The 17,856-nt window shown below is 34.4% G+C and overlaps 1 protein-coding gene across 1 annotated transcript in view; it reads left to right on the plus strand.

The window, feature by feature from the left end:
- Window positions 1-17,856, plus strand: part of CNTNAP4 (contactin associated protein family member 4) — a 226,896-nt gene that overhangs the window by 99,351 nt on the left and 109,689 nt on the right. Inside the window, exon 4 of the mRNA XM_033129161.1 lies at window positions 16,996-17,143. Within this exon, the coding sequence (XP_032985052.1) occupies window positions 16,996-17,143 (148 nt within the window). The remainder of the gene's footprint in view (window positions 1-16,995; window positions 17,144-17,856) is intronic.

Genomic DNA, 17,856 nt, shown 5'->3' on the forward strand with positions numbered 1-17,856 from the left:
ATACTCCTCCCCCCACTGCATTATTCTGAAGCAAATCACAAACATCCTAGCCTTTTATCCTTAACTGTTCCAGTATAAATCCGTGAAAACATAAAAGCCTTTCTTAAAACAGAACTTTAAAAACACACACACACAAAAAAAACCAATAATTCATTTACATCATTGGATATCGAGTTGGTTTTCAAATTTCCAGCAGTTCACTGGAAAAATCCATTTTATTATTCCCAGTATACAAATAAAGGTCTATAACTTTTCAAAGACCTCCATCTCATAAGAAATAAAGATTCGTATTGAGGACTGTTGATGCTAGAGCCTGTTCTCTGCACACGTATTCTGTACAGTATTGCCTCATTTGCTGTCTGTTCCTTAGTTGGGATCTGAGTCCCCAAAGGCATTACTGAAGGTGTGCGTGTTCAGGGCAGATCCTAATTCCTATTCTTAATAGAGTCGTGATTTTCCTACATGAGAGAACGAAGCCAGAATAGGTCGCCCTGTCTGTCATTCCTTTACTCATACTTGTTACATTTGTGCCCTAAGAATTCGTGACTATTCTGGAAGAATTCAGAGGAAAATTTGAATGTATGGAACAATGGACTCTATATTGAAATAAGGCAAATATTATTTAAGTATAAAATAATAAGCCCCAATACTGTGTCATTGGGATTCTAGTAAAGGTTGGACCTCAGATTCATTTGTTTTAGTTTCTTCTTCTATAGAGAGCAACGAGGCATTTTTATCTGGTTCCTTAAGGAAATGCTTATGGTTGTCCTATATATTATAAATATTGTAGTTTCTTAAAATTCAAATAAGCAGAATTTGAATACCTATATAGTAGTATTAAAACCACACGTAGCATTTTATAAACTGACTTTAAGGGCGCATACAGATATCTGTACAAGTTATCTATGTTTAAATTTATTACATATGTTTGGAAAAAAATTTTTTTCAAATGTTTATCAACTAATCTCAGTTGCATTGAAACAGAAATGATATGGGTATTTAGGAACTTCTTATTGCTGCATGGTGCTATAATTACACTGACTGAGGTATAATTTCCAAAATTTATATTCAAACACAAACTAGTTTAAAAAGAAATAAAGCTCTGCATTCAAGAAATTAAAACTATTTTGTTTAAGTAACTTTTCTGAGAAGTATTTTCTTGATATCTTTTGTCTTGTGGTTAAAAATACTGTCAACTGCATTCAAATAAGTATTGGGCTTTACGTCCTAAGTGGGATTGTCACTTCGATCAAAAGACACTTAGAAGAGTTGCTATTTCTCTTTTGATTGTTTAGCTGGGAGACTCGGATATTAAGCCCAAATAATGCAATTCAGTCAGACTAACGAGTGGTTGGTGACAGAGGGCCATTTGTGAGGACTTGATCACTACACAACGCAGCAACCACAAGTGCACTTTATTGCGACTCGTTATGAGACAGGGAGATGTTAATCTCTTTATTTTACTTAATTCGTTGTGGGGATGGAGTTCCAGAGAGCAGTTTCCAGGCTCTCGGCCTCACGTGGAAAGGTGCTGGCTCGGGTAATAGATGGCCATCAGCTGTGTCTAGTTGACCATCCACTGTTACTGGTTAGCCATTAACCACTGATGTAATTGCTGTGGCTACGTTGGTTGGTTGGTTGGTTGGTTGGTCGGTTGGCAGAGAAATGGATGGCAGATTGCGGATCGTGTGGCTCCTGCTTCCTGTGTCTCCAACCCAGTCGCCAGCGAGAATATAGTGGTATGAATCCCCTATCCATGGCTCCATTGGTGTTCCTTTGTGGCCTCACCATATCCTGCGGTCTTGTGCAGAGAGGGGGACCAGAGGCCCTGCATGACATTCGTACTTCAGACTTTGGAAGTAATTATTTCTAAGTGAAGGAACTGAGGCTTGGGAATATATCTCATTCAAGTTTCTCTGGCTATTAAGTGGTAGATTCCTAACTATTAAGAGCCCTTATTGATAAGTCTTGTTTTCCCAGGGCAAACTAAAGTCTCCAGGTCAAAGGTTTGGATGGACAGCTTTACTTTCTCTTTATGGAGAGGTAGTGAAGGCATGATTAATGTTTCAGTGGTTGTTGGAATAATGATTATTGAGGCTTGGAAAAAAAAGCTATATACAAAGATAAAAGAGATATTTGAACATGCAATAAATGAATTTGTGTTGTCTGTGTTGAGTAGAGAAAATAGTTCCCCAAACTTAGGCATTCTAGTGTTAAAAATGAAGCACATCCATTAAGGCATTTATGTTTCCTGTGTTCTTTGTTTTATTTATCTATATCAAGGTACCCATGAGTATGTGAGTCATTTGCGGGTTGGTGGTGTTACATCCTGGCAGTGTTTCAAAAGGCAGTGCAAGTAGGCAGGTGTTACTGATGAAAATAAAAACACTTTTGCGCTCGTCTCTCTTACCCAGTGTCTGTTGCATGAATTCATTCACTCTCTGCACCCAGAGGACAGATGGGTTTGTCTCTTTGCTGAAGAATAGGTTAAGAAAGTCTGCACATTCTTGCTCCCTGATTACAGCATTACTAAATAAAGTAATGTCTCTTTTGACTTTCTGTATAATGAAAACTTGCATTGCATGACCAAATTATACAGAATCTGAAGGTCAAACAACCCAAATATAATACTGCATTGTATTTTTGTCTATGAATTCTAAAAATATTTAGTAAAATTTAAAATTGGCAGCAAATTTAAAAAGAATACTTTAAAGGCCATTAATCTTTGTGTTTGCCAAGACTCAGTGTTACATTTAGGCACACCTCAGAGGTCACATAGCTTCTCTGAGTGACAAGCTTCTGTGGAAGTGGAGGTTACGATCTAATTGAAGAAGCAATGTTCACCAGTTAAATAAGGTATATAGTATTTAATATACCTCACAATGTACATCATAATATGCATTAATGTACATAAAATATACGTTAGTAGTTCAATGTATTTAATGTATGTTAAATAATGAATGGCTTCAGAGGCCTAACTAAATGAGAACCATTGACTCTAAAACTATAAGGAACAGTAAGGTCTGATTGAACTCTAGAAAAAAATGCTTTTTAAACATTTCAGTTTTTCAAAATAAGTATAATAAAGTTGATATGCTATTTTATTCTGCTGGAGAGATTGGTTGATTTATTTAGTCTCTTTCTAAAACACATCTTTCAGTTTCTACTTGGGAAAACTGTTAGCAATTCATTTGATAAATAAATGTCATTTTGAAGCACTCTGAAGACTAATCAATATATTAGAAAAACTATAAAAACATTAATAGAATGTAGAGGTAAGTGAGGAACAATTTATTTTAAATTTGATAATGTCTCTAATAGAGAACTCAGTTTTCTTTATCACTGAACAATAGTTATTTTAATGGTAATGGTTGTAAGAATGCCATTAGTTTTTGTAATCTTAATGGTAAAAAGGAAAGATGTTAATGGGGCTCTTTATGGTATAATGCATGATAAATTATATGATATCGAAAATCCAAAGTTGAAAGGCACTTCTCGTGATGTTTTTAATGATCTATAGAAAAGCACAAAAGTGAAAAGTACAATTTTAAAGAGGTATTCTTCAAAATCTTCTCTTTTTTGCTTTTGGATAAATACATGCAAATTTAAATCTTGTCTTTACTGAGCTATCTTTTAAAGCCTTAAGGACTTACTTCTTTTCCATAGTTAGCATAATTATTTTCATTTAACTTTTTATTTTGAAGTACAACATAACACACATCCAGAAAAAGATGAAAGGCATATATATATTTATATATATAGATACATACATAAAGGTATAGATATAAATACATAGATATAGAGAGATATAGATAGATAGATAAATATATCATTGAAGTATCAAAACGTGAACACACCTAGGTAAAGATTACCTGGGCCAAAAATGTTTCAGTATCTCAAACAGCTCCTTTCAATGCTCTTCCTGATAACTACTATCTCCCTCTTTTCCCAAAGTAATCACCATCAGGACTTCTAATGCCTGTTCTGAATTACATACAAAAGAAATCAATGAAATATATATTTTTCACACCTGGCTTCTTTGGTTACCATTAGGCTTGTAAAATACATCCAAAATGTTGTGTATGGGTATAGCTGATTTATTTTCATTGTTTTAGAACATTTCATTATGTGACTATGTCCAAATTCTTTTATCCCTTCTACAAATGGACACATGAGTTGTATTTTGGGGCTATTCTAAATGATACTTCCAATCCATTCATGTACATGTGTTTTGGTACACAGGCCTGCTTTTTGTTGGGTATATTCTTCAGATGGAATTGCTGGTCTGTAAGATAAATATATGTTTAACTATAGTTGCGTGTGTGAAAGATGTTTTTTATGTAAATTGTACTAATTTATACTTTTAATGGTAGTGTATGAAAATTCCTTTTGCTCCACATTCTTGACAACACTTAGTATTATCAGTTTTTTTATTTTAGCTTTTTATTGTTTCCCTCAATTTTAGCCATTTTGTTGGTGTGTATAATTTGGATGCTGTGTTTTTAATTTGCAGCCCCTATGACTAATAAGATTGGATACCATTTCATATATTTGCTAGTTATTTAAGACGTTTATTTTGTCCCTCTTTTTCTTATTGCTCTGTAGTTCTCTATATATTCTGTACTAATATACTAAAAAATAGGTTCTCACATTTATGGTTTCTATTGTCATTATTTTAACATCTTCAAATGAACAGAAGTTCTTACATTTAATATATTCCAATTTATCAGTCTTTACTCTTATGTTCCCTTTTGTGTCATGTTTAAGAAATCTTTGCATTCCTCAAAGTTGTGGAAATATTCAGCCATACTGTCTTCTAGTAGCTTTGTTGTTTTGCCATTCACGTTGTTCAATTTTACTGGAATTCGTTTCTGCATGTAATTTAAGGTAGCGATCAACCTTCTATTTTAATTTTTTCTTTTTTTCCAATGTGGCTTTTTGATTCACCTAGCACCATGCATTTAAAAGAGGTATTTTTGTTTTTGTTTTTTTTAATTGCTTTGCATTTCAAACATTGTCAAAAATCCACTTTCCATGTATATTGAGTCTGTTTCTGGATTCTCTGTTCTGTTCCATTGGTCTATTTGAGTAACCTTCTGCCAATAATGACATTTTTTCTCATTTTGTAACGTTATAAGATTTAATATCCAGTAAATAAAATCTTCCAACTTTGTTTTTCTTCCATAGTGTCTTGGTGATTCCTGTTTCTATTTATTTGCATTAATAATGTATGAGAGTTCTTTTTGTGCAACATCCTTATCAGTATTTAATGTCAGTGTTCTGGAATTTGGCCATTCTACTAGGTGTGTGATTTCAATTCATATTTGAATATGGACTTTCATCCAGATTTGCTAAACTCACTGTATATAGTAAAAAACAATGTTCTATATACACAATCATGTAACCTATGAACAATAGCTTTATTTCCTCCTTTCCAATCCTCATAACCTGTTAAATATTTTTCTTGCCTTACTGTACTAATTAGAATATTCATTACATATTGAATGAAGGGATTTATAGAGAATGTACTTGACTGGATCCCAAATTTGAAGCAGCTCTCAGCATTTCCTCTTATAAGTGATTCTTACTGTAGGTATTCTTTACAGATTTAGAAATTCCCTTCTTGGCTAAGTTTTAATCATGTTTAGATGTTGAATGTAATCAAATGCTCTTTGTGCATCTATTTGGAAGACCTTTTTTTTCAGTTTAATTACATTGAATGGTTTTTAAATATTAAGTAATCTTGATAGTATTTCTGGAATAAACTTGAGTTATGATGAAATTATACTTTTTCTATATTTCTATATTCTAGAAGAATGTCGCCATTTTAAAAAAGGATTGTGGGAGCTATGTTTACAAATAAGATTGGCTTTTATTTTCGTTTCTCCAAATTCTTTGTCAGATCTTGATATCATGGTTATGCTGGCCTCACAAAACAAATTGGAAGCATTCTGTTTTTCTACCTTTTGAAGGTGCTTATATAAGATTGGTGTTATTTTGTCCTTAAATGTTTAGAAGAATTCACTAGGGAAGACACCAGGGTCTGGAAATTTCTGCATGGGAATGCTTCTATAATATGGGTTTAATTTTTCCAATAAATATAGCCAGCTCAGATTTTCCTATTGCTCATCTGTCTTGGTAAGTGTGCTATTTGTTTAGAATTTGTCTACTTCACTTAATTAAAAAAATTATTGACATAAAATTATTCAAAATATCCTCTTGTTATCATTCTAGTGTGCAGAGTCATAGTAAGAGGCTTTTTTTTTTTTTTTTTTTTTTTGCATTCCTGATAGCAGTTATTTGTTTCTCTTCTTTTTTCTTTTCCTTGATTAGTCTAGCTAGGGTCTCATTAATTTCAATGTCCTTTCAGAGCCTTGTTTTTATCGCTTACTTCCTGTTTCATTCCTGGTATTAATTTACTGTACTTTTCCCCCCTAATGTTTTAACATCTATCCTTAGCTCATTAATCTGCCTTTCTTCTTTTGATGTCAATGAGCTCAGTAGCAGTGACTTCTCTTCTGCTTGTGATATTGATAATTTGGGTCTCTCTCTTAATTTTTCTTAGCATGACTAGAGATTTATCAATTTTAGCAAACTTTTCAAAGAACCAGCTTTTGGTTTTGTTGATTTTTTTCTAATGTTTTTCTGTTTTCAGTTTCACTAATTTTTGTTCTCATTTCTATTATTTCTTCTGCTTATTTTAGACTTGCTCTATATTCTTTAGTTTCTTGAGATGGAAACAGATTATTTATTTTGGGTCTTTTTTCCCTAAAATATGAGTTTAATGCTATAAATGCTGCTGTATTCCACAGGTTTTGATAAATTATGTTCTCATTTTTATTTAGATCAACTCTTAAAAACTTCACTTGAGGCTTCTGCTTTAACTCTTGGGTTATTTCCAAATATTTGGGGAGTTTCTAGCTATCTTTCTGTTACTGATTTCTAGTTTAATTTAATTGTGATTTAAGAGAATACTTTGTATGATTTATATTCCTTTACATTTGTTAGGGTGTATTTTAGGGCCCATAATGCATTCTATCTTGGTGAATATTTCATATGAGCTTGGATGAAGCTATTTTTCAACGGATTATTCTAAAATGTCAATTAGACCCAGTTGATTAATAGAGATATACAGGTCTTCTAAATTCTTACTGTTTTTCTGTCTCCTTGATATATCAATTACTCCAACTATAATAATAGATTTGTCTATTTCTCCTTTTGGTTCTATTAGTATTTGCCTCATGTTTTTTGACAATCTGTTATTAGGGACATACACATAGAGGATTGTTTTACCAACTTGGAGAATTGATGGCTTTGTCATTATGCAATGTGCCTATTTGTCTCTGATAATCTTCCTTGTGCTGCAGTCTGCTTTGTCTGAGATTAATATAGTTACTCGAGCTTTCTTTAAATTCGTGTTAGTGTTAAGGTAAAATACAAAATGAAAACCAAACTTGAAAATTCCCTGAGCATACAAAACCATTTAAGCCATGTAAGCACAACTAAATCTAGCTTATTTCATGAATGTAAGTGAAACTTAACTTAGTTTGCTTTTATAAATGCCTCTGATAATCATAAAAGAAATTGAAGTCATCTTCCTTAAAGTGGTATAAAATAATCATTTTTAACCAATTCCCTGCCATCTGGAAACCCCCATTGTAATAACCAGTCATCATCGTAAAAGTTAAACAACTTCCTCATTTTCACTTTATAGCCACACTGTAACGTCATGCCTTTGAACGTTATGTCAATTTTTCGTTTGAAAGCTCCCAGTTCTTGAACCATTCTTACATGCACAGTAAAGTATTATGAATTACTATTTTATTGATCTGGTGGTTTTAACTTTGCTATTTCTGGATTTTTGACTTTAGCATGGAATACCTTTCTCTGTCTATGTTAGTCTATATATTTAAAGTGGATTTCTTGTAGATAACACATAGTTGAGTCTGTTCATTCTTTATACTCTGATGATCTCTGTCTTTTAAATGGTGTATTTAGATCATTCACTTATAAGTGGTTATTAAAGTGGTTATTTAGATTAATATCTACCATGTTTTCTATTTGTTGCATTTGTCTTTGTTTCTTGCTCCCTCTTTTTAATGCCTTATCTGAGTTTAATTGAGCTTATTAAATGATTCTATTTTATCTTTTCTTTCACCATATCGATTATACTTAAAAAAGAAAAAAACTTAGTGACTGCCCTTACCAAATCAAAGTCCATCTTCAAATAACATTATACTACTTAATAAGTAGTGCAGGTATCCTGTAACAGAGTATTCTCTATTCTTCCCTCTAATCTTTTGTGACATTACCTTTATTCATTTAATTTGTTATATGCTATAATCACCAAATACTTTCTTCCTACTATTTCTTTAAGCAGTTATCTTGTAACTAAGAGTAGAAAAATAATTATTGTATCTTACCTTTTATTTCTTCTCAAATGCTCTTCCTTTCTTTATGTAGATCCAAGTTTCTGACTTGTATTGTTTTCCTTTTGGATCTAGTTTGATGTCTGTCACGAAGTCTGGAAAGTCATTGGCCATTATTACTTTAAATCTTTCTTTTGCTCCATTCTCTCTTTCTTTACCTTCTGGAATTCCACTTATGCACATGTTAAACTTCTGCCATTATCCCACAGTTCTTGGGTATTGTCTTCTGCATTATAGTTTGGGAAATTTGTATTTTCTTATTTTCAAGCTCACTGATTCTTTCCTTGGCTGTGTTGAATCTATTAATGTGCCCATCAAAGCCCTTCTTTACTTCTGTCATAGTGTTTTTGATTTCTAGTATTTCCCCCTTGGTTCTTTCTTAGATTTGTCATCTCTCTGTTTACATTACCCATCTGTTGTTGCATGTTGTCCACTTTTCCCTTTAGAGCCCTTAGCTTATTAATCACAGCTGTCTTAAATTCCTACTCTGATCATTCCAACATCTGTGACATATAGGAGTCTGGTTCTGGTGATTGTTTTGCTTCTGCAGACGGTGTTTTATCCTGATTTTTGGCATGCCTTGCTTTTTTGTTGTTGAAATCTGGACATGTTGTATATAGTAATGGGAAATGAGGTAAATATGTCTTTCACGTGAGGATTTATCTTAATCTGGTTAGGAATTGGGCTGTGTTTAATGTTTGCGTAGAAGCTATAGATGCCAGAGTCTTCAAATTCACATAATACCCTTATTTTTGCCTTTTCTCTTGACTCGGGCATCCTCTTCAGAGACAGTCTGGGTTTTGCAATTCTTAAAGTTGTTATCCAGTATTATTATACAGGAGTCTTGTTGGTGTGGTGGTATGATGCAAAGGAATGAGAGCATTCTATAATATTCCAATTAAATGTCAGTGTTTTTAGGTAGCCTTTGTCTTGAAACTATGACCTTCACTAGTCTTTCTCAGGTGGTATAGCTTCCCCCTGGCCCCAGCCCTTTACTTCTTTTCCTGACTATTGAGATTCCAATTTATATCCCTTGAAGCCCTGAATCCTGGTGACTGTATTTTCCCTTAGATTTGACGGAAAGACTAGGGAAACAAGAGTGGGAGGAATGTCCTTCCCTAATTGGGCTAAAGCTGTAGAAAAGTTTTTTTCCGTGGACAGTAGGCCTTTGTTATGGAGAACATGCTGGGCATATTTCACAATGATTACCTTCCCCATTCCCTGCCACAGCTAGGAAGAATTTTTTTCTGATCTTCACAGAGAGCATGGAGAGGTTCCTGGAGGTAAGGCCAATGGAAGTGTGGAGATCTTCTAAGACTGTGGTCCTCGGGAGTTTCTCACTCTCATGGTAGTCCACACTCAGCCTCTATCATTTATTAGAATTACCGTATAAAAGTTTCTATCAGTTATGGCACCAGTGGCTTCTGCCCTAGGTGGACAGATCTCAGCTCTGACTCTTTGGACAGTCTTGTCTCTCCAAATTTCCAGGTGGTGGTTTGCCATGTGTATTAGTCAGCTTTGGCTGCTATAACAAAATGCCATAGACTTAAGCAACAGAAGTTTAGTTTCCATAGTTCTGGAGATAGGGAGGTCCAAGATCAAGAAGCTGAATGATTTGGTTCCCTACTTCCTGGCTCGCAGATATCAGCCTTCTTGCTGTGTCCTTACCTGGAGAGTGAGAGAGAGCTCTGGTTTCTTCCTCTTCTTATAAGGATACTAATCCCATCATGGGGTTAGACTTCAACAAAACCTATTACCTCTCATAGGTCCCATGTCCAAATACATCATGTTGTGGGTTAGGGTTTCAACATATACATTTTGGAGGGACAAAATTTAATCCATAGCACCATGTAACCTCAGCTTTCTGATGGGTTTAAGAAAAGTCATTGATTTTCAGTTTGTTCAGCTTTGTTATTGTATAGAATAGAGTGATGATTTCCAAGGTCTTTAAATACAGAGCTATTGTATTTACTATTTGCTAATGTCTGCGTGTGTGTGTGTGTGTGTGTGTGTAAACTTCCCTTTGAGAACAGTTTTTGTTGCTGTTTTATTATTTTTTACTGGGTGTAGGACATTATATATGAAAAACTATAGATAATTTGGGATCTAAACAGATATTTTCTACAGTGTAATTACAATTGCCTCTGCAGGCAGCAAGGAGCACTAGATATCTCTGACAATCTTACTAATATAATTTCACAGATTGAGGAGATGGGAAGCTGAATTTTAATCTCTGTGAGGAGTTGTCTCTCTCTCTCTCTGACTTATCCTTTTTCTTAAGTCATAGATCCTCAAAGTTCTTACACAAAATCTACGGAAGCCCTTGAGGGATCTAAAATTTTGTCTCTCACCCTGTGATGTTGTCAAAAGATCTGAGGTTCTCAGTGTCTCAGATTTTCCTTTCCAGAGATCATTTAGTTACCTATAAAAAGAAAAGGGCCTCAAAAGTAGGGCTCACTTCTTTGGGTTTTTTCTCCCAGATCTTGGACATTTAATATTTTATTGTTTTTTAGTGCTTCATTCTGTATATTTCATTTTGTACAGCTTTTCTAGCAGTGAATTGTTCAGAATTAAGAAGTCTGCCACTACCGTATATGATGATTTTTTAAATTAAAAGTTATTTACCATCTAAATGAAGTTTTAATCTTCCACAAAATTGTACATATATTATTCTAAGTGTAAGCTTAATGACCTGTCTATGTATCTTTCATAAAATAATTTATTACTATGTCTCAACAATAGTTATGGACTACAATGAAGGTTGTATCTTTCATGTACCTTTTCTCTCTTGCAATTTGCTCTTTGTGTCTTGAGAATTCAGATTCTTCCATGCTAAAAGGGCCTAAGCAGCATACCATGTTTCCCCGAAAATAAGACCTAGCCAGACAATCAGCTCTAATGCATCTTTTGGAGCAAAAATTAATATGAGACTGGTCTTATTTCACTACAATGTAACACTGGGTCTTTAATATAATATAATATAATATAATATAATATAATATAATATAATATAATATAATATAATATAATATAATACCGGGTCTTATATTAATTTTTGCTTCAAAAGATGCATTAAAGCTTATTGTCCAACTAGGTCTCATTTTTCGGGAAACATGGTATTTTCCAATTTTGTGTCTCTGTGATTAAAAAATAATGGCTGACACATGGGACCTCACCGAAATATTGTTAATAATTGGTATCCCTTCAAATAAACATTTTAAAGATACTGAATATTTTTTGAGATGTGTAGAAACTGATCTTATATTAATAAAATTTTATATTCATTTTAAAAATGGAGATTTATTATATACACACAACAAAACTTTCTAATTTGATTTCTGTATTCATTGCTGTTTCTCTATTACAATAAATAAATCACATTCACACAAGATAGAATCAACTTTTGTAGATATGGTTACGATGTCTTGTTAACATATGTTTAAAAGGTATTCTTTATCTGGGTTCATGGTAGCAAAATTGCCACTTTTCTATGGTTCTTATTTTTCTTTCCTTTTGCACTTTTTTTTTAGACCAGACAATCACTTGGGAAGAACACTGGGTAAATATTTATAACAAACATGATAAAATAAAGAGCTGATTTCCATTAGGCAGCATGTTACATTTAGTGTCTGTATTGTCAGCTGTGTCAAAATGAGTTGTACTTGGAAACAGGTCATACGTAAGTCAGATATGGAAGTAATTCTCACAATAAGAGAGGCCAGGCGATTTTTCACGTTTTCCTCTTTTTTTGTGTAGAATTTCTACTAGTATTGCTGTTTATTTTTGTGGGAGCTAGACCAATTTTTATGTAATTCAGAGTCTTCTATATAACCACATGTAACTGGACCCATGTTTCTGATTTATTACAGCAATATTTTGGATCCCCGTATGAGCTGCCATGGGGCACCTCCCTTTATGCATCTTGGCTTTCTTAGATGAGTTGCTCAATACATACTTGAAAAAGAAATTAATGCTATTGTTACTCTTCCTAAACTTTAGAATCATTATGGAAATACTTAAAATCCTGTGCAAACCTTTAATTCATTAACTGCATGTATTATCTTGGTTAGAATACATTTCCAAAACATCTGTGAATACCTCATTGAGTTTGAAAATCATCAGGTCTCAAAGAAAAGAAACATGCAATTAATTAAGGCCTCTTGATTTTTATCACATAAGACATAGCACCTTAATTTTTCTTGTAGATGTTTCACATATTTGATGATATAGTGGCATATTCCTTTACATTCTGTATCTATTAGAAGGTTATCATTTATATGCAAGAGTCCTGTTTATTATTGAACATTTGTCTTTTATTTTCGTTCTATTCCAATAATTTTGAGGAAATGTAAAGTTTAACAGAACAATCCTTTTGTCTATAAAAGCCAACTGGTAGAGCTGTATCACAGTTTAGCAATAATCTAAGTTGCGTTATTCTCAAATGTGTCAAAGATTTTGAATATAAATTATGAAGAAAAGGGGGGGAAAAGCCTCAAATAAAATATCAAGTTTCCTCTACCTATGAGGTGAGTTGTTCACCTTCATATTCTTTTAGAATGAGGCCTTTTGATGGCTGAGCTAAATTATGGGCTTTGGAATCAGAAAAGCCTGGAATTAAATCCTTATTCTGCCCCTTTCTCGCTGTGTGGCTTTAGGCACATAACCTCTATAATTTTCATTATCTTCAGTTTTAAAGTGGGTGGAAAATGATTACTTCATAGTGTTGAAGGAAATATTAAAACCCCATAATGTATTTCTGCTGTGTCTGATGCAGAGACACAAACTTTCCATTGAAGATATTTAGATTGATAACACAGAACAAACACAGTTGCTACTTAGGTTCTCTCTTTGGAAGTTAGCCCTAGTGCACTGTTCTTCTAAAATCTTTTTCCTCTCTGAAAAGTTTTGAGATAATACTGTACAGAGAGGGAAAAAGAGCGCGGTTTTTCCACAAGCCAGAAGAACTTTCCAAGAGCAAGCCAAAGACCAAAAGCACACGTTAGCTTGGCGTTCCTGTGAAATGCAGAGTTCAGCCCACCCACAGTCTTAGTGCAGGAGGTGCAGAGTCTAGAAATCTGCATTTCTAAACTGAATTACCTCGAGTAATTCTGACATACACTTAAGTTCAGACTCTGTAATATAAGGAAAGACTTAAACATTCACCTAATAAGTTTTTAAGAGAAATATTGAAAACCGTGATTTTCTTTATGAATTGTGACGGCATGAAAAAACTTTATAGTAAATTAAAGAATGTCTCCTAGGCAAAGGAAATACATTTGACACCCGATAGTGTGCATAGGACTTTTCATTTATAAGGTAATGTAACCTCAATCCCATGCTTCATGCATAAAAATTCTGAAAAAAATCCCCGTTAATTACTGGATTCCACAGCAGAATCTTTGTTATCCGATGTATTGAAAATGCTTCAACACATGGAGCAAAACAATGCAAATATTGTTCAGTTGAATATATTTAATTAATAGCAGTGGTGCATATTGATATTAGAAAGTTATTTAACGTACCCAGATTGCTACTAAATAATGTTTCTATCTGCTCTGTCACTGTACACACTTCCTATGTCTATGTCTTACTTTATTTTACTGATTATTATAAAATTAATAGTCTCGTAAAAAATTGAGATATGATTGAAATGTGGTAGGTAAAAACCCCATATTCCCCACCTCACAATTTCCCTCGCCCTTAATAAGAAAAAGCTACTTAAAATTTTGAATGTGCCAAGATATTTTTATTACATATACAAAGTATCTTATATTTCTTCTTTATGTTCTCAAAATTCAAATAACTCAAAATAGATCAGGTAAATGTGCAAGGCTGTCATTTGTAGACCTCCCTGTTCCACTTGCCTGTCTGATGCCAGTGTCACTATACATCTTTTCTCCTAATCCCTTAAGATGCTGAGATCATTGTAGTGCCATCCATCTAAATCTTTGAAGTTACATTAATTTTGAAAAAAATGTGAGAACTTTTGGAGGGTTATCTAATTCATCATGCAGCTGTTCACTGAAAGAGATATAATTAGGGATCATATTAGCCTGCCAGTAGCACCCAGGAAAATAGAATCCGAGTATAAGAGGGTCTGATTAGGATTGAATGTCTTTAGACCATGTTCTCAACCCTGGATGCACATTACCCTGATTTGTAGAGCCTGTACACACACACACACACACACACACACACACACGCATACACGCACACACACACCAATGCCCAGGGTGTGAGGTTTTGACCAGTGGAATCAAATGGAACTTTCTAGAAGGATCTGGTCCAAATGTCTGTGGGATTAAACAATGTTCTCTTCTTTATGTTCTGGGAAACAGTAACTAGGAATGTGGGCCTAATACATTTGAAACATGCTGGATAACTGTCCGTGTCATGGGAGATCAAGTGTACATTTCCACTTTCACATTTGACATGCTCTGAGAGGTCCTGTAATTGAGAAACCTGTTGAACTTTGTTTTGTTTTTAAACCCAACCTTTCTGAAACATAACACATGGCAACAAATATTTTGTTGAGAACCACTTTGAGACAAGCCATGTTCTAGATAATATGGATGGAAGGCGGAAAAGCTCCCTGCTTTAATGGAGTTTGTTTTCTTGCAGAATAAGATAAACAAACAAATAATGAGCCTAAGAAGGCCCCCTAAATAATAAGTCATATGAAGAAAATAAAACAGGAAGATAAGATGTGGAAGTGCCAGATATATTACTTTAGAAACTGGGATGAGGCTTAGGTGGTGATATTTTGACCAAGGCTTGAAATGACAAGAGGAGCTGGTTGTGCAAAGATCTTGAGGGAAGAACTTTAAAAGAGGAATGAACAACTAGGGCGAAGGGCTTAACCTAAGCAGGACTGAGTGTGGCTTGAAGGTCCAGTGTCGCTAAAGCACAATGGGGGGTGCTGCCAAAGACTGTGTATGTTTGATAAAGAGATAGAACTTTGTTCTAAGTGGAGTTTTGAAGCAGTGGGGGTGAAATGGTTTAATTTGCCTTTAAAAATCTTACTGACTGCTCAGAGGGGAAGAGATTCAGGATGTGTATGTGGATGGTGACAGGAAATAGAAGCAGAAAAAAATGAAGGAAAAGGCCATTAAGGTAGTTCTGATGAGATAATGCTTTGTTGAACTGGGTGGTCATAGCTGAGATGAAGAAAGATGCTCAGAATTTTGATATAATTTAGAGGTGCCATCACAGGACTGTCTGTAGTATGTGAGCCTGAGAATCTCGGGGTATTGGTGGGGTTGTGGGCAGGAGGTAGAGAATTGATTGACAAGGGGAATGAAATCAAATTAATTTGGCTATGACACCCAACATTGTATTTTTTAATGTATTAGAGAATATTTTGGTAAATGCTGATAAAAGGCTATTGTGAAGTAGAAAGAAAAGTAGGCAAAGAAAGAAACTCCCTGGGTGTTGGTATTCCTAATGCATTTACCTTTGCCTGTTTAATCTTGAAGTTGACCTTGTTTTGTTGATGCAATCATGGTAAGTGAACCTATCATGAGAATAGAGAGTAGCATCATCACTTACTTTGTTTCTACATATGCTGATTGTTACAGTTACATCAAAGGAGGAGGGACATAAAGAGGAGGAAGGGGAGAAACAAAAATATACACTTTTGAGAATAACTTCTGCTTCATCCTAACTTTTTCCTGTATGAAGCCTTACAGAATGTCATGTAGGAGAACACAAAACCTGCTTAGAGGACATAAAATCTGCTTAGATGTTAGGTGCTGTACTATGTGGGTTTTGCAGGTGACCTATGTGTCAGATAGATGCATCCTGGTATTGTGGAAGGAACATAGCTCCTGATCTTGTTATATAATACTTTTACAAACACTAGAGTAGTTTGTTTCCCTACCTTTCTGATCTTTAATTTCCTCATCTGCAATTTGACTGTCCTCGTTTACCATCCCATAGAAAGACCAACCCAAGGTCTTTCTAGCTTTCAAATTCTAGAGTCTGTAAGTCTAATTACAGGTCTTTCCAAATTATTACTGCTTCTAGTTTCCCTTAAAAATTTTTAATGGGTGTGTCCAGCAGTGCTGTGAAGTTTTACAACCTGATATTAGAGTGTAGTTCTGACTTGAATGTTGGGTGATACTTTTGTTTATTTAATGAGTAAGATGAGAAAGTGAAACAACCGAGACATGTCATAACCTTACTCATTCATCAGGGGTGTGAGCAACTTCTTTGCTGAATCAGAGCATGGGTTTCCGAAGAAGAGTTTTCTCATTTTTGTGCTGTTTATAATGTTTTAAGTTTCATGTGCACTTCATAGAAGCAAACTTTACTGAGGGTATCCTAGTTGAAAGCTGGCTTAATAGGGATGGGAGAATGTAAACTGGTCTTACTATAAAGAAAAGTTTAGGCAGTCGTAAGTTCTGAGGATGGAGAGATATTACGACATAGCTGTTAATAAGAAGTTAACGGAGTCAGCCATCATTATAGTAAAAAAGCAAATCAGACATTGGTCACTGACATTGGAAGTGACAAGGGGCAGTGGGTATACTGTAGATACATTGATCTCCTTTCCCCTTTCTCCTAGGGCTTTCCAGGAAATGCGAATGCAGACAGTGTTGTGTACTATCGACTCCAGCCCTCTGTCAAAGCCAGGTTCCTACGCTTCATCCCTTTGGAGTGGAACCCCAAGGGCAGAATTGGAATGCGAATCGAGGTGTTTGGGTGTGCATATAGTAAGTGTTTGTTTATCCAAAACACTGAAGTGTGTATCAAAAGAGATGTCTTAAAAGCCAAACTGCACACAGACATTGATGTTACAGATATATAAAGAGAGATAAAAACAGGAATAATTTTTGTGGGGAAAAAAAATCATTTTTTGTGTGCCTTTGCATGCCAATATTGACTTTAGCAGTCAGCTTTTAGATTTTAAATCAGAAATGGAAGCATTTTATAGAGAGAAAAATCTATGTAGAGATAGACAGACATGTTTGTAGACATATGTAAATCCATTTATCCAAATCTAATATTATTGACTAGATCCTAACTTTCAAATATTAGAGCTTTCCTCCCCATGGAATATATTTGGAGGTTTCATCTGGGCACCCTGAATTTAATAAAAAAGTCAGTGTTCCATTTAGTATAGCCAGTCTTCTTTAGGAAACCAAAGAATGTTTTTCTCTCTAGCCTAAAAATAAGACGCCACGCAACTCACTAATGCTATGTTCTTGGCGTAAATACATAGAAAAAGTAAAGACCTCTGTCAAACTGTAATTTGTGTTTGAAATACTTTCACATAAAAAACAAGACAGAAACCACAGGTTTCACTTAGTCTCCTCTTCATGAAGCATTTTTATTAAATCTTTTTGAGGGGCGGGGACCTAAGAGTTATTGACGGCCCATCTCCGCCTCACCATCCTGTTAGACGCTCTTTTATTATAGAACAATG

Source organism: Rhinolophus ferrumequinum, chromosome 15 (assembly GCF_004115265.2).
Source record: "Rhinolophus ferrumequinum isolate MPI-CBG mRhiFer1 chromosome 15, mRhiFer1_v1.p, whole genome shotgun sequence".
Classification (NCBI taxonomy): domain Eukaryota; kingdom Metazoa; phylum Chordata; class Mammalia; order Chiroptera; family Rhinolophidae; genus Rhinolophus; species Rhinolophus ferrumequinum.